Genomic DNA, 18487 nt, shown 5'->3' with positions numbered 1-18487 from the left:
GATTATTGATTATGTCACTATTCACAAAAAATTAGCAACAAAATCCAAATGTTGTGGGGGGGGGGGGCTCTGCTGGTCTTGCTGTCTCCGACACTGGTCTTCTCGACCTCTGACGCAGAACTTGATCCGAAGTCAGCCTCGGCCTTCGATCCATCTATCGCCATGATTTGAAACACTTGCGAGAGAACAATCTAGATCGGGCGTGATAAGGGGAGAACCCTAACTCCCTTCTCACCCCTGAGAGCAGACCAAGTCCGGGCGGTGATCTAGGGATCACCCCGTAATCAACCCGAGTTGCTACGGTCGGAGAGGGATCGGGGGATGGAAGGTGAAGCTACTCAATGGCGGCGAGTCGCCAGCCGAGAGAAAGAAATCCTAGCAAGAGGGAAAACTAGCAGCAGTATAGTATGTTTTTTAAGCTTTTTTTTGAGAGAAATGTTTTTTTCAGCATAGTATGTTTTTTAAGAGAAATATTTTTTAAGCAGTAGCAGCAGTATAGTATGTTTGTTTTTTAGTAAAAGCAAAGTATGTAAAGAATCAAATTTAGTACTCGTAATGGAAGGCCCAGCCCATGAACAACAGCACGCGGGGGTGATAAGGTGAGACGACCAAGACCCGGGGCTCATTCGGTTTGAAAGAAATCAAAACGTAGGAATTAGAAGTAGTATAGGAATATGATAAGATGGCACTTGCCATCCTAAGAAATTGACTTTTCTCGTTCCTACGTGTAAAATAAGTTTTATATGGATATGTAGTTTCCTCAAAAACACGGGAAATAAATAGTATTCCTACAAAATTCCTATATGCATTTCCTACAAACCGAATGCATACATAGAAAAATTTTCTCTGGAATCCTTATTCCTGTGATTTTCCTATCCTTCAAACCGAATGAGGCCCTGGACATACCTCCCATTCCTGTTCCCTCCCTCCCCCGCCGCCGCCGCCGCCTGTAGATCTGTGTCAACTTGCTTCGATTTGCTGTAACTCTTGTCCTTATTCTACTACTTCTTACCCTCCCAGGAGATCGTTGGAGAGTCGATCGGGGATGAGCGGAGGCATGCGGCAGATCCTGAACTTGGGGCTGTATGACGGGCTCAAACGCGCGTATTCGCTGCGGCGCCTGAACCTCTCCAAGATGAAATTTTTTCACCCGACGGCAGAAGAGGCGGCCGCGCATGGCAAGGTGCTGCCCACACTGGCCCTCGACAAGGCCCGTGCCACCAACAGGAAAAGGATCTGCAACACTAAACTGGCGACGGCGGAGGCGGCGGCGCCCAAGATGGATATGCCAAAATCCGACCTGGTCATGGGGCCACCGCAAATCTCCCCCTGCCTGCACTCCCGTCGCTTCGTCCATTTCTTCCCCACCGCCTCGGAGAGCAAGGTCATCTTGGGCGACCGCGGGAACCGCATGTTACGCTTCAACATCGTCGATGGCTCCCGCTACATGGATACCCTGCCATGCCTCCACGGAGTCAAGGAGATGCCGATGGTCATCTCCGTCCCTCCAACGGACGTGCACCTTCCTGATGGCGAAGACACTGGCGACCTCTACATCATCGATGGCCTCCTCCATCCGGACAAGGCAGAGGTGCGGCCGCAGTTCGAGGCCCTGGTGTGGAGGGGGTTCCCCAAGTCCGCCGTATCTAGCAGGTTCTGGCACTGCGACATCCTCCCTCTGCCGCCGTGGATCAGCCACCACAAGCACGGCATGGTCTTCGGTCACGCCCTCGTCGACAACAGCATCTGCTTCTCCACCTGTGGAGCCGAGGGTGCCGGCACCTACTGCTTCCACATCGCGACTCGTGAGTGGAGCAAAGCTGGCGACTGGCTCATGCCCTTCAATGGCAAGGCGGATTATGTCCCCGAGCTTGGACTCTGGTTTGGCATCACACAAGACAACCGCCCTTGCGCTGCCGACCTCTCAGGCCTCGTCAGAGGGGAGGAGCTGTCGCCAGACAAGATGCGGATCTGGGAGCGTGATGACCTGCCAGAGGAGTGGCAGCCAAAGAGCTTGCACAATTCCTGTGCTGTCAGCCTTGGTTCTGGCAGATTCATCATCGTGGACTTCTTGGATGTCATGAAATTCGACAAGGAATGGAACGAGATGAGTCCCGTCAAGGAATTTGCCCTCTTCACCGGTATGGAGCTAGCCTTCAGCAACAGCAAAGGCAAGAATGGCAGAAATGGTGCCAGCAAAGACAATGGCCACCACAGTAGTGGCACCGATTGCTCCGGCAATGAGAGTTGCAACTGCAGTGTCTCTGGCAACGAGAATGGCGGCAAAGGCAAAGGGGTGATGCGCGGCCTCCGTGTGATCAAGCACAAATCCCGTCGCTACATGTTTAAGAAGCAACTGAGGATCGAGGCAGTGCTCTGAATGATTCAGCAAGTCATTTTGAACTGCAGCTAGTGTATGCATGCTTGCATTCTGGCACTTAATTTGCTATCGGTGTGGTGTTGCTGCTCCCTGTTTACAGCAAGTAGTATTGACCTAGTGTTATGTCAGCTTAAATAATCGATCTTGTTATATGATGAAACATGCTATAAATTGTACCTCCCTGGTGTTATTCTGGATCATTCCATCTAGTATTCAGATTTGCTGCTGACCAAATTATTGTTTGATGTTTATTTTGAACTGTTGTGCTAGTTGAAGAACCAATCTTATAGGTAGAAACAAAAATAAGTAGATCATATAGTATATAGTAATACTGGTTCAGTTTCCAGAGTTGATTTCAAGTAACTACAGTTTGGTAATGAACAAAAATACTAGCAGTTTGGTCAAGTACAAGCTCTTCATATTCAAGTCACCGACAATGTTGTAACTAAGTTAAAACTGAGCACTTGCAATTGAAAATAAAAAAAAATCATTCTCTTCACTTCAGGTAGAAGTATGAGAGTGGTAATGGAATGCAGCTTCAAGTTTTTATTTCTTTTGGCCTGCTTTTCACCTAGGCGCTGGGTGTAATGGCTATAAAACCACCATTTCCTTCCGTTTTGGACTATCATGGTGTGATTGGGTTGTAACCCTAGCTTCTAGTGCCCTTTGGCAATATAAACCTAGCAAATCAAGCCAAACTTGCTCCGAATCTCTGAAATTCTAGTGTTAAATTCAGTTAGCGATAGTTAGTTCCGGGCAAATGATGTCTTAGAGCCAGTAAATCCTTGGAGGCAGCATGGATCTGGAGTGTCAATGAGGTTGGGTTCTCTCATAAAATCCTTTGTCAAGCTTGGATTCCGGAGGTGTGGTTCCTTGTCAAGCTTTGGATTTGTCGGGTGGATTCAGCCTGGTTATTACCGGAGAACATCTCTTCGGTTGTAAAATCCCAGCTCCTGATATTGGAAACATGTTGCTCCAGTCTGTAGATTTTTGTTGTTGAGAAAAACCAGTCTGTAGATGAACGGGTGCGACTATGTCTTGCCTTCAGTGAGTCCTGGCATTGGACTCGCTGAGCCGGCCCACAAGCGCGGAAGGCCACTACCTCCTTTTCCTGCCTTTTTTTACGTTTTCTGTTTTACGTTTTCTGTTTTACTTTTTATTTTTTACTCTCGTTTATGCTTTAAAATATTCTGAGTATGTATATAACAAAAAACACTCTTCAAAAAACATTTAAAAAAATGTTGAACATGTATTTGAAAAATGTTGAACAAATATTTGAAGAAAATGTTGAACAAGTATTTGAAAAAATGTTGATCATGCATTTGAAAAATATTGAACATGTATTTGAAAAAATGTTGATCATGTATATAAAAGTGTAGAATGAAAAACATAAAAAAATGAAAATGTTGAACAAGTATTAAAAAAATGTTGATCATGTATATAAAAATGTTAACAAGTATTTGAAAAAAATCTTGATCATGTATATAAAAATGTTAAACAAGTATTTGAAAAAAATCTTGATCATGTATATAAAAATCATAGAATGAAAAACATAAATAAATGAAAATGTTGAAAAAGTATTTTAAAAAATATTGATCATGTATATAAAAATGTATAATAAAAAAATAAACAAACAAAAAACAAAAAAAATAAACAAATTGGAGAATGAAAAAATTGGAGAAGAAAAAAGAGAAAACAAAGAAAAACCGGAGAAGACCGGCTCCAATCGCCTCTAATAGGTCGTGATCCTACTACTAACCAGTAACTCCTCGCGGGAGATTGGTTAGTCGCACCGGTCATAACCTTGGAATCCCTAGGTGCCCTCCTTTTATTCTTGATTTTTTTGACCTCCGCGTGCTAAGATGGGCCGGCCCGACACTGTTTCCTTGACGTGAGACTTCCCTAAAGAATCACTTAATGTGATAAATAGTCGTTGCACAGCTTAACTGCCCTATCCAGCCTCATAGCATCTCTAGCAGGTGCGCTATCCCGCCACCGGCCCATATATTTGCGACGTATCCGATCGTTTTCGAGCCACAACAGGTCCGTCATATTTGCAGCGGCCCGCAAACCGGCCATCAGAACTCAGGAGAGGAAGAAGTGAAAGGATCAATATGGTCGACTAGATGGAGCGGTGAATAGGAGACTACAAATTTACCAACTTTAGGGATTTGCGGATAAAGTAGGTTCTCTAGATATGCAACTAGATGAACACAACCTATATGGCAAGCAAGCTCAAAGCAATGTAAGCTCGACAACAAACTAATTAGCAAACACATAGGCATACATAGAAAAGTAAAGTGTGGGAAAGGATTAACTAAAGTGTGGGAAATGATTAACTAATTAGCAAACGCATAGGCATACATAGAAAAGTAAAGTGTGGGAAAGGATTAACTAAAGTGTGGGAAAGGATTAACTAATTAGCAAACACATAGGCATACATAGAAACGTAAAGTGTGGGACGAAGGAAATATGCTGCAGAGGCAATAATAAAGTTGTTATTTTATATTTCCTTATTCATGATAAAGGTTTATTATGCATGCTAGAATTTTATTGATCGGAAACCTAAATACATGTGTGAATACATAAACAAACACCGTCTCCCTAGTGAGCCTCTACCTTACTAGCTCGTTGATCAAAGATGGTTATGGTTTCCTAACCATGGACATGTGTTGTCATTTGATAATGGGATCACATCATTAGGAGAATGATGTAATGGGCAAGACCCACCCGTTAGCTTAGCATAATGATCATTTGGTTTTATTGCTATTGCTTTCTTCATGTCAAATACACATTCCTTCGACTATGAGATTATGCAACTCCCGGATACTGGGGGAATGCCTTGTGTGCTATAAAACGTCACCATGTAACTGGGTGATTATAAAGATGCTCTACATGTATCTCTGAAGGTGTTTGTTGAGTTGGCATAGATCGAGATTAGGATTTGTCACTCCGAGTATCGGAGAGGTATCTCTGGGCCCTCTCGGTAATACACATCATAAGCTTGCAAGCAAACAACTAAGGAGTTAGTCACGAGGTGATGTATTACAGAAAGAGTAAAGAGACTTTCCGGTAATGAGATTGAACTAGGTATGAAGATACCGACGATTGAATCTCGGACAAGTAACATACCTATGGACAAAGGGAACTACGTATATTTTCATAACGGTTCGACCGATAAAGATCTTCATAGAATATGTAGGAACAAATATGAGCATCCAAGTTCTGCTATTGGTTATTGACCGGAGAGGTGTCTCGGTCATGTCTACATAGTTCTGGAACCCGTAGGGTCCGCACGCTTAACGTTCGATGACAATATAATATTATATGAGTTATGTGATTTGGTGACCGAATGTTGTTCGGAGTCCCGGATGAGATCATGGACATGGCGAGGAGTCTCTAAATGGTCGAGAGGTAAAGATTGATATATAGGACGATGGTATTCGGACACCGGGAGTGTTCCGGAGGGTACCGGAAACATATCGAGTCACTGGAAGGGGTTCCAGGCACCCCGGTAAAAGATATGGGCCTTATGGGCCAAGAGGGGAAACGCACCAGCCTCAAGGGGCTGGTGCGCCCTCCATATGGGCCGGCCAAGGTGGAGAAGGAAAGGGGAAGGAGGAAAGGAAAGAAAGGGAATATGATTCCCCCTTCCTTGCCCCTTCCCCCTCTTTCCTTCCCCCTCCGATATATGTGGCAGGGGGGCAGGCGGCTTGGGAGGATCCCAAGTAGGATTCAGTCCTACTTGGGGCGCCTCCTGGCCTCTCCCCTCTCCCTCCCACCTATATATATGTGGGGGAGGGGGCGCCCCTAGCACAGACCAGACAATTTCCTAGCCGTGTGTGGCGCCCCCCTCCACCGTTTACACCTCCGGTCATATTTTCGTAGTGCTTAGGCAAAGCCTTGTGGAGATCACTTCACCATCACCGTCACCACGCCGTCGTGCTGATGGAACTCATCTACTACCTCGACGTCTTGCTGGATCAAGAAGGTGAGGGATGTCAGCGAGCTGAACGTGTGCAGAACTTGGAGGTGTCGTACGTTCGGTACTTGATCGGTCAGAGCTAGAAGAAGTTCGACTACATCAACCGCGTTGTTAAACACTTCCGCTTACGGTCTATGAGGGTACGTAGACACACTCTTCCCCTCGTTTCTATGCATCTCCATGGATAGATCATTGCGTGTGCGTAGATTTATTTTCCATGCAACGATTCCCATGAGTGGCATCATGAGACAGGTTTATGCGTAGATGATATGCACGAGTAGAACACAAAGAAGTTGTGGGCGGTGATGTTCATACTGCTTACCACCAACGTCTTATTTTGATTCGGCGGCATTGTGGCGGCCTGGACCAACCTTACATGTCCACGTACATGAGACCGGTTCCACCGATAGGCATGCAACTAGTTTTGCATAAATGTGGCTGGCGGGTGTCTGTTTCTCCCACTTTAGTTGAATCGAATTTGACTACGGCCGGTCCTTGAAGAAGGTTAAAACAACAAACTTGATAATTCACCGTTGTGGTTTTTGCTGTAGGGTAAGAACGGTACTTGCTAGAAGCCCGTAGCAGTCATGTAAAACTTGCAACAACAAAGTAGAGGACGTCTAACTTGTTTTTGTAGGGAATGTTGTGATGTGATATGGTCAAGACATGATGTGATATACGTTATTGTATGAGATGATCATGTTTTGTAAGTTATCGGCAACTGGCAGGAGCCTTATGGTTGTCTCTTTATTGTATGAAATGCAAACGCCATGTAATTGCTTTACTTTATCGCTATGAGTTAGCAATAGTTGTAGAAGCAATAGTTGGCGAGACGACCACGGTGCAACGATGGAGATCAAGGTGTCGAGCCGGTGACAATGGAGATCATGACGATGCTTTGGAGATGGAGATCAAAAGCACAAGATGATGATGGCCATATCATGTCACATATTTTTGATTGCATGTGATTTTTATCTTTTATGCATCTTATTTTGCTTAGTACGGCGGTAGCATTATAAGATGATCCCTTCACTTAATTCAATGTAAAAGTGTTCTCCTTGAGTATGCATCGTTGCTATAGTTCGTCATGTTGAGACACCATGTGATGATCGGGTGTGATAGACTCTACGTTCACATACAACGGGTGCAAGACAGTTTTGCACATAGGGAATACTTGGGTTAAACTTGACGAGCCTAGCATGTACAGACATGTCCTCGAAACACTGGAGATCGAAAGATCGAACGTGAATCATATAGTAGATATGATCAACATAGAGATGTTCACCATGATGACTACCCCATCTCACGTGATGATCAGACATGGGTTAGTTGATTTGGATCACATATCACTTAGATGACTTGAGGGGTATCTATTTAAGTGGGAGTTCTTAAGTAATTTGATTAATTAAACTTAATTTATCATGAACTTAGTCCTGATAGTATTTGCATATCTATGTTGTAGATCAATGGCCCGTGATACCGTTCCCCTGAATTTTAATGCGTTCCTAGAGAAAGCTAAGTTGAAAGATGATGGTAGCAACTACATGGACTAGGTCCGTAACCCGAGGATTATCCTCATTGCTGCACAGAAGAATTATGTTCTTGATGCACTGCTAGGTGACAAGCCCCCTGATGACCCACAAGTATATGGGATCAATTGTAGCCTTTTCGATAAGTAATAGTGTCGAATCCAACGAGGAGCAGAAGGAAATGACAAGTGGTTTTCAGCAAGGTAATGTCTGCAAGTGCTAAAATTGTAAGTGACAGAGTAGTTTGATAGCAAGATAATTTGTAACGAGCAAGTAATGATAATAGTAAAAAAAAGTCCAGCAAGGTAGCCCAATCCTTTTGAGGCAAAGGATAGGCCAAAATGGTCCCTTATAATAAGCAAAGCATTCTTGAGGGTACACGGGAATTTCATCTAGTCACTTTTATCATGTTGATTCGATTTGTGTTCGCTACTTTGATAATTTGATATGTGGGTGGATCGGTGCTTAGGTGCTGTTCTTACTTGAACAAACCTCCTACTTATGATTAACCCCCTCGCAAGCATCCACAACTACGATAAAAGTATTAAGAATAAATTCTAACCATAGCATTAAACTTTTGGATCCAATCGGTCCCTCACGGAATAGCGCATAAACTAGGTTTAAGCTTCTGTCACTCTCGCAACCCATCATCTAATAACTACTACACAATGCATTCCCTCAGGCCCAAATATGGTGAAGTGTCATGTAGTCGACGTTCACATGAAACCACTAAGGGAATCACAACATACATACTATCAAAATATCGAACACATATCAAGTTTACATGATTACTTGCAACAAGATTTCTCCCATGACCTCAAGAACAAAAGTAACTACTCACAAATGATAATCATGCTCAAGATCAGAGGGGTATTAAATAGCATATTTGATCTGAACATATAATCTTTCACCAAATAAACCATACAGTAATAAACTACAAGATGTAACCAACACTACTAGTCACCCACAAGTACCAATCTATAGTTTTGATACAAAGATTGAACACACGAGATGAACTAGGGTTTGAGAGGAGATGGTGTTGTTGAAGGTGTTGATGGAGATTGCCCTCCCGAAGATGGGAGAGTTGTTGGTGATGATGATGACGATGGTTCCCCCTCTGGGAGGGAAGTTCCCCCAGCGGAATCGCTCCGCCAGAGGGCAAAAGTGCTCCTGCCCAAGTTCCGCCTCGATAAGGCGGCGCTTCGTCCCGAAAGTCCTCTCCTTATATTTTTCTAGGTAAAAATGAATTATATACCAGAAGAGGGGCACCGGAGGTGGGCTGGGCTGAGCACAACCCACCAGGGCGCGCCTGGGGGGCCAGGCGCGTCCTGGTGTCTTGTGCTCACCAGGTAGCCCCCCTCCAGTAGTTATTTGCTCCAGTATTTCTTGTTTATTCCATAAAAATTCCTCATGAAGTTTCAGCTCATTTGGAGTTGTGCAGAATAGGTAGCCTGACGTAGCTTTTCCAGGTCTAGATTTCCACCTGCCGGAATTCTCCCTCTTTGTATGTACCTTGCATATTATGAGAGAAAAGGCATTAGAATTACTCCAAAAAGCATTATTATAGATAAAAACATCATAAATAACAGTAGGTAAACTTGATGCAAAATGGACGTATCAACTCCCCCAAGCTTAGACCTCGCTTGTCCTCAAGCGAAAACTGAAATCAAAAAACATGTCCACATGCTTAGAGAGAGAGGTGTCGATAAAAACAAGATATGTACATAGAAGCATATCATATCAATTATTATACAGCAACAACCTTAAACATAAAACTTTTATTATAGAACTTTTATCATAGAATTCTCATGAATAAGTAACAATTCATCACAACATCGAAGTATAAAGCCTAAACTCTATTGGAAACCAACAAACTATATTCTCAGTCAACTTTGCAACTACAATTCATCATCTTTTCAGGAAGGGTCATGTATCGGAGCCTTTAGGCAGGTCCACATACTCAACCATCATATAGTCTTCTATGATTGCTAACACTCACCGCATACACATGACCAAAACGTTTCAACCGGATACATAGGAAGATAGGGGCTTATAATTTCGCCTCCCAACATACTCACCTCGAGGGTGATGTCAACAATAATAAATCATGCTACTCATATCCAACTGGGTATATTTGCCTAGATCTTTCCTCACCACATGATGCTTGACAAAAGAGAAAAATAAAAAGGAATAGAGAGAAAACTTTGACTCTTGCATGAAAGTAAATACATAAAAGTAAAAGATAGGCCCTTTGCAGAGGGAATCAGAGGTTGACATGCGCTTTTTGTTTGTATGCTCAACCCCTTAGTGCAAAAGAACGTCACATTATATTGCTCCTTATGATGGCAACCTTTATTATGCAGTCTGTCGCTTTTATTCTTTGCCATCACAAGTTCATACAACGCTCAATTTTCTCTTACACGAAATGATCTCACACTTTAGAAGCAATTTTTATTGCCTTTTTGCACCGATGACAACTTACTTGAAGGATCTTACTCAATCCCTAGGTAGGTATGGTGGACTCTTGAAAATAAGATTTGGGTTTAAGGGTTTTTGGATGCACAAGTAGTATCTGTACTTGGTGCGGAATTTTTGGCTAGCAAAGATGGTGGGCAAACACCACATGTTAAAGGATCTACAACAAAACAACTTCTATGTGAATATGAACAAACATAAATCATTGTGTTGTCTTCCTTGTCCAACGTCAACAATCTTGGCATATAATAATTTGATGGGGGCTCACAATCACAAAAGATTTCCGAGATGGTGTATTTGCATGTGAATCTTCTCTTCCCTTATTAATTCTTTCATGAATTGCATCATTGAGAAATGCTATGTTTGTCAATCTCCAATAAAATTTTCTACTTACACTTTTTATTTATGTGATGTCATTACTTACCATAGGATTAGCATATGATCTTTTTCATTTATTTCCTTTCTTTTTATTTGAACATGAAAGTAAAGAAAGCAAAACTCAAACTAAACTTTATTGTATATCTCGTACATGATTACAAAGATAGATCACTAAGAACTAAACTTTTATTCATCTAAAGCAAAAGATAACTATGGATCGAACTAAGATAAGTAAAGGCAAAGGATAGTGGAGGTGATACGATACCGGGGCACCTCCCCCAAGCTTGGCTCAAGCCAAGGGGAGTGCCCATACCCGATACTCAATTTTCTTTTGGTGATGAGGAAGGAGGTGGTGGTGATGAAGTAGTAACGATCTTGTCCTTCTTCCTTAGCTTACGCTTGAGGATGGAATTTTCCTCCTTTAGTTCACCGATCTCCTGCTCAAGCTCCAATACCTTTTTGCATAAATCTTGCTTGTTTTCCTACAAAAGACGAAAGGGTATAAACTGAATCTTAGGCTTCTTTGCCTTGTTGGGGAGGCTTGACTCCTGGAATTCCATGTGCATGTCCCCAGGTTAAGGCAATGGGACATCCTCCTCATCCGAGCTTGTCTCATCCTTCCCTTTACGATCATAGTATCCCTCTTCATCCGAAGTCCAGCTATACTGCTCCACATCCCCATAAGACTTGGGGTTTGTGATATAATCAACAACATAGCTCTCACCCTCCGAGTCTTGGGATGACATATTTTCGGATCTGTCAGGAAAACAACAAGAAAAGAAAACAGAAGATTTCTCTGCGATACGGAGGTCAATAGGTTCGGGGCGTATATAAAGATTTTTTATCTTGGGAAACAAGCAAACGGAGTCCGAAAGGTACCCGAGGTGGGCACAACCCACCTGGGCGAGCCCTGGCAAGCCAGGCGTGCCCTGGTGTCTTGTGCCCACCAGGTTCACCTTCCTGGTAGTTTCTTATTTTCCTAATTTTTGTTATATTCCAAAATGGACAAAAAATATTTTTGCAGATTTTTTGGAGTCCGTTTACTTACCGTATCATGTACCTCCTCTTTTTCATGATTCTGGAGTGTTCCAGAAGGTTTCTTTTATATGTTCTTCCGGTGTCATAGTTTGGATAATATTGCTTTCAACATTAATGGCCATACCTGAGATATAATGCTTTATTCGTTGCCCATTAACAACCTTCGGGTTAGTACCTTCGGCATTGTTTATTTTGATAGCTCCAGATCGATAAACCTCCTCGATAACATAGGGTCCTTCCCATTTGGAGAGAAGTTTTCCTGCAAAGAATCTGAAACGAGAGATGTACAAAAGAACATATTCTACAACTTTGAACTCACGCTTTTGGATTCTTTTATCATGCCATCTTTTAACTTTTTCTTTAAATAACTTGGCATTTTCATAAGCTTGGGTTCTCCATTCATCTAATGAGCTAATGTCAAATAGCCTCTTTTCACTAGCAAGTTTGAAATCATAGTTGAGTTCTTTAATTGCCCAATAAGCTTTATGTTATAACTCAAGAGGCAAATGACAAGCTTTTTCATAAACCATTTTATAAGGAGACATACCCATAGGATTTTTATATGCTGTTCTATAAGCCCAAAGTACATCATCTAATTTCTTAGACCAATTCTCCCTGGACCTATTGACAGTCTTTTGCAAAATTAATTTTATATCTCTATTGCTAAGTTCAAATTGACCACTAGACTGAGGTGTAAGAGATATGCCCTAGAGGCAGTAATAACAGTTATTTTGTATCTCCAAAGTTTGTAATGAATGTTTAGCTTCCATGCTATAACTGCAATGATTCTCGAGTCTGCAATATCCACGAGGCTCAGAGGGAAACTCATATGCATGTGTGTTGTACTAAACGGTAAAAATGTATTCCTAGTCTTGCCTCTAAGACTGGCTCATGTATTGCATGATGATCCTGTTTTCCTGATCATGGGCATGTCTATGCTGGCAATTTTGAGGGCACGATGTTGGTAGAACACTTGTGTTGAATTGACCCAAATTGATGTTAAGATATGAGATTCACTTCGTCACAAGTTTATGGTTAATATCAGAGATAGTTAATGTTTGCATAATTCCTTAGACCATGAGAGTATCGAGTTCCTTTGTGCTTGCTTCATGAACTTTGGTGTTTGTTAAACGTCATCCGTATACTCGGTAGCTATTACTGCGGCTTACGGGTTCATGGAAAAGTATGGCAAGTTACAAGATAGCTCAAGATTGGGATTTTCTCGTCCGACGATGGAGAAATATTCTTGGTCCCTCTCGGTGTTATAGTGTCCATAATTGTCTGGCCAGACACCTTGTGATTTGATCACCGGGATGCCGGAACACGGAAACGAGAAAACAGAACAAAACCGGTAGCGAGGTAACTTGCATGGTGGACAAATTGTTTGTCCATGGGGATGCAATAAATCTCACCTCGGGTGTTTGTGACATATCACGAAGTAATAGGAATAGCTCACTGCAACTGGAGGTTCACTCGAATATTTATTCGTGTGGGTATAGGGATCAATATGGGTGTCCACGGCTCCGATGTTGATCATTGATCGGAAGGGGTTCCGGGTCATGTCTATACTTCACCGAACCTATAGGGTCACACGCTTAAGGGTCATCCATCTGCTGAATACTAGACAGGGAGTCTGAGAGAAAATCACCGAAAAAATTTCGGACACCAGAAAGGTTTCGGACAGCGAAAAAGTTCCGCAGAGAGAGGTCATCGGATGAGTTTCGGTGAAACCAACACTACAAAAATATGTCAACTTGCGACTATCACTATTGGTCACTGAATGGTCATTGTTTTCCACTTGTGACCTAAAACAGATGGTTAAAAGCTGGCTGTCGTAAACTAAAATTTACGACCTTCTCTGTGAGAAGGTCGTGGACGTTTATGACCAAAACAAAAGGTCATGGGTTCAATGACCTTTTGCTTTGGTCACTAGCTGTCTGGCCAGGTCACGTCGGATCCGACATGGGAAGCTGACGTGGCAAAATTGCGACCAATTGAAAAGGTCGTAAATTAGAATCGGCCCGGTCCAATTTGGTGTTTTAGATGGGCCGAGCCCAACAATTTAGCCTTTTTATATATTTTTTCTTATTAATTTTGGTCAGCTATATGGGCCAAGCCCTACAATTCAGCCTTTTTATTTTCTGGGCCTAGGCCATTTTGCATTCCATTTCATTAAGCCTTTTGTTCTTGTTTTTCATAAATGCACAACATTCCAATCCACTATTGTTTGGGCCATAGCCTTTTTAGACCCGAAATATTACTTGGTCCAATACAACATGTTCGGTCTTTTTCATTCACAGATTTCAATTTTACACATATCAACAGAAGACAATAAATAATTCTCGATTAAATTATTAAATACAAAATCATTTTCTCAAATATTCACAACATCACATACATGTTTGCATGTCCAACATCATATACACGGTTGCAAACTAGCAACATCAACAACATCAAATATTCAAAACATGGCGGCAAACTAGCAACATCAACTAAAACTGTGGTCCGCATCTCGAGGCTTCCTTGATCTTCTGTCACAGCACCAGCATCCTTAAAAACATTAGATCCTGATGTACATAAACTATTAGTGAGATACATTGGGAGTTAAATTATTGCCAATAAAAAATATCGAGACAATTATACGTAGATGCCCAAATGCTTCAGTTCATTAAACACTAAGCAAGGCATAGCAAAAATTCCAACAACTTGATAGCAACACATTAAATTGTTGTTCTACACTTCCACTACGACATTCAAGCTCATGTTAGGCACCAACAATACTAACCTACAGGTACCAGCATGGTATATTGGTACAAGTGCATGTCATGCAATGAACGACAATGTAACACATTCACCTGAAGAAAAGTACTGTACTATTCTACTACCACGACCATCCATTGAACTGACAGCATCTAACAATACTAGTAAGCCCACACGGACTAACATCACAAAGCAGGAGAGAATAAAGGGAATCAAGACTTGATGATGATAGTGTTGACAATGATCTGATTGGAATTATCAAGCAGAGCAAAACAGCAGCATGCCCATCAAGTCGCAGCCCTGAAGAAAGAAAGAACTAATAGGGTCAGCTACTAATTTATTCAGAATTGAGAGTTGAACAATCATCAGAAAACTAAAGATACTACTCAGCCAACTAAATAACACATGATTCAGTCACACTGTATAATTCTGACTATAATATAACAAGAGAACTGAAGATACTACATACTTAGAACTCAACTAATAAGTGAGAATGATCCAATCTGATGCAAACAACTGATTTTATTTGTTGATGTTACAAAAGTAAGTGTATAAAACAAACTTCAGCAAACAAGCTTTGATTTGCTGCTCCAAATAAAGGACCCTGGGATTGGGGTGCTGATCACATAAGTAAATAAAAGTAGTACATCTCCAAAACCTTAAATATGGCATCAGCTTCTCAGATCACAAAGGGAAATGAACAATAGTATATGTCTGAATTTATAGCATCACACATAAGGTCTAAATTTATACTATGTTCCTTTAGTAGCAAGAGCTGGTTCATGTCTAGCTTGTATTGCAGATAACTAGTACATTTTTCACACAAAAAATAGGATTGCAGTATATATTCACAGTATGTAAGAATACTTGGATTAACAGACTAATCAACCATCAACAAACACTTCACAGTACCAACTAACACTTCACAGTACCAAAAAAATGGGGTGGCGCTCACCACTTCGGATGTGCAGCAGCCATGAGGGCTTCTTCCTGTTCCACCTGCAACAGCGGCAGCGGCAGCGACGGCGGCAGCTTCTACAGATCTGAGACACAAAACAAAACGCAGGCAGGAGGAATCAGAGGGAGGGGAGATGAAGAACATGGCAGGCATTTATATGATGGCAGTACATAACTACATATGAAACAAATAGCAGTCCATACTTGCATCATCATGTGTATAACAAAATCACGGTGGCCTCTACAGACAGCACTACTAGAGTAGAGAGCCAAACATAATAATTCTACCAGGATACAATGTAAACACAGAGTCACACCATTGACAGATTAAACCTTACAACATGTTTGGTGGCTTAGTGGGCAGATGTATGCATGCACAAAAGGGGGACACTTTTTCAATCAAACTGAAGAAAAATGCACATCATTCAGTAACCAGTACAAATCCCTGTAGTTGTAGGTGCATGCATGGTGTAACAATGAGTAATCAATAGCATTTCAGAGTTGTGCAGTTACTAGTGCGTCCTCCTCTGTTTACCACCCCACACATGGGCATGAGAAAATTGCTAAAAACCACTGATCCTGTGCTAATATACTTGGAAGATATGGCATATGATGGCATGCAGTGGATATGAAACAAACAGGACTCCACACATGCACATGAAGGCCTGCAGTACAAGGGGGTTCGGAGGAGGTGGGAATCATACCTAGCAGCAGCGTGGCCGGACTCTACCCAGCAGCAGCAGTAGGCCTGGCCTGGCCTTGAGGTCCGGCGCGTCCACATGAGGGGCGACGGTATGAGTACCCCTCCTGCTTCCTCAGCCGCCTTATTAGGGCTTCGGGGTGGCAGGCCAGGCCGTCCCTTGTCGCTGGGCGTCGTTGTCCACTGTCAGCTCTAGCCACTCCATGGCGCCGGGGCAGGGGATGAAGCGGCCATTGCGTCCATGGAGCACCGCATCAAATGAATGAGGACTCCTAGAACAATCAGAGAATGAATGAATGTGAAAGTCTGGAACACAAATGGCATGCATATAGATCCCAAGGACAAGCAAACTGTAACAAACATACTTAATTGAGCAACTAGTTGCTGATGGAGCGTCAAAGCTGAACCTAGATATATCACACAGATGCGCATATGATCAAAATTAACTTCAAAGGTTTGATAATCGAACAACATACTACCAACACCCAATCACAGCAGTTAGAACTTTTGAATAATATGTATAAAAATATCAATGTTTAACAATTTATACAGATCCTACGGAACACAACAAGCAAGCAATCGACATATTGGTAATGATGAAACATAAAAAGAGAGGTATATCCAACACCGTGCAAAAACTATATAACACAATCATATATGTTTATGCTCTTGTTCAGAGTACTACTGACTGACCCCAAAACAAAGCATCACAGCAAAGTACTTCGACAGGAGATATGATGCATCATGAACATTATGTGGCAAATTAGTACCGGAAAAGGGGACAGAAGACTAAATACTCATGAAACTAGCTGCGCAATAGGTAGCTAGTCGGAACCAAACAGACCAAGACAAATAGGAAGTAAGCTACATCCAAAATCTACCAATTCAGCGCCGAGGACCGAATGTAACTGTTAAAGTGTTAAACAACACTGTCCAAAATACAGTACCCAGCTAGCCTAGCAAATGTAGTGTTAAGTTGCTGCCAATCTTCCAAAATTTTACTGTCATCCATGCGTGATTTGGTCAGTGTGGAAAGGAACTGGAGTAATGAAGAGAGAGAGAGAGAGAAGCAGAGTTAGTTACCTTCATGTCATCCTCGATCTTGGCGACCTGGGACTGGATGGTGGCGATGGTCTCCTTGAGCGAGGCGTTGACGGGGTACTTGCAATTGTCCCACATGAACCTGCATCCATTCGGCACAGCCAGGGTACGCAAGCAGTGGAGGGTGTGAGGAATAAAGAATGTAAGCAGCGGCATAGGGCAAAGGCAGAGACGGACCTGGTGAGGTAGCTGTCGACGGGGACGCCGTCGACGGTGAGGGTGCCGGGCTCGACCCCTCTAGCGCGCTCCAGGTCCTCGATTTGCCGGCGGATCTTGTGGGAGACACCCTCGATGAAGATGTTGGACTGCAGCCAGAGGCCGGATCAGGCCAGGGGCAAGAAGAGGGGTGGGAGACAAGATCGGGATGGAAGGCAAGGAAGTACCTTGGCGAGGTCATTGCTGAGCGCAAGCACGGAGTCGAGTGTGCCGGGACGGAGATCCGGGACGGTGAACTGGGCGCGGAGGGGGGAGTGAGCCCCCCGGCCCCGGCGGCGTAGAAGAGGTCGACGCCCTGCCGGACGGCGTCGCCGACCGCGTTCCCCTCGGGCAGGAACGCCCCCGAGGTGGCCACCAGGACGGATGCGGCGGCCGTGACCAGCCCGGCCCGGTACAACAGCACCTCGCGCACATCCGCGTCATCCACGAACCATGGCCTGTACACGCTGTTGTAGACCATCTGGTCCGCGAGCTCGTCGCCGGCGGACCTCGCGAGCCGCACGGCGCGGCGACCGCTGCCGAGGGGCGCGGGGAGGGCGGGCTTGCTGGAGCTCGGGTGAGGAGCCAGGGATGCGGTGGCAGCGGCGCGAGCTGGAGGGCCGTGGTCGCCATGGACATGGTGGAGGTTGCAGAGTTCGGGGCCGGGGTCGCTGGGTTGGGGCTGGGGGAGGTGGCGGCGGCGAAAGGGAGGGACGATCTGAATCAGGATAGGAGAGGATGAGAGGGGATAGGAGTTAGAGTTTGAGCGATGGGGATGAGGGTTTCGGCTTAGGTGGGCTTGGGGTGACGCGAACGATGTTATGACCTTCTAAATACAGTACACGCGAACGATGTTATGACCTTCTAAATAGGTCGTAGTTGACTAAAAAATTGGTCGTGGTTGACTAAAAATTCATTTTTCATTTTTCGAGTGCCCAAAATGAGTTTTTTTGTGAAGGACCTACCATATATTTGTTTCAATATTGGAC

General features: G+C 43.3%; 1 protein-coding gene and 1 long non-coding RNA gene across 2 annotated transcripts; one reads left to right on the top strand and one right to left on the bottom strand.

The window, feature by feature from the left end:
• The first annotated feature begins 993 nt into the window (after window positions 1-993).
• Window positions 994-2609, top strand: LOC125540411. Its single transcript, XM_048704025.1, has one exon. It carries the CDS (start codon window positions 1046-1048, stop codon window positions 2378-2380), a length of 1335 nt encoding a protein of 444 aa, XP_048559982.1. The 5' UTR covers window positions 994-1045; the 3' UTR covers window positions 2381-2609.
• Window positions 2610-16858: 14249 nt separating this feature from the next.
• LOC125534583 lies at window positions 16859-17368 on the bottom strand. Its single transcript, XR_007294515.1, has 2 exons — window positions 17286-17368; window positions 16859-17203 (listed from the first exon to the last, which is right to left on the bottom strand). It is a non-coding gene; the product is annotated as an uncharacterized LOC125534583 (long non-coding RNA).
• Between the last annotated feature and the right edge of the window lie 1119 nt (window positions 17369-18487).

The sequence above is a fragment of the Triticum urartu genome, chromosome 2 (assembly GCF_003073215.2).
Source record: "Triticum urartu cultivar G1812 chromosome 2, Tu2.1, whole genome shotgun sequence".
In the NCBI taxonomy this organism is placed as follows: Eukaryota; Viridiplantae; Streptophyta; class Magnoliopsida; order Poales; family Poaceae; genus Triticum; species Triticum urartu.
This window is presented reverse-complemented; position numbering and strand designations above follow the sequence as displayed.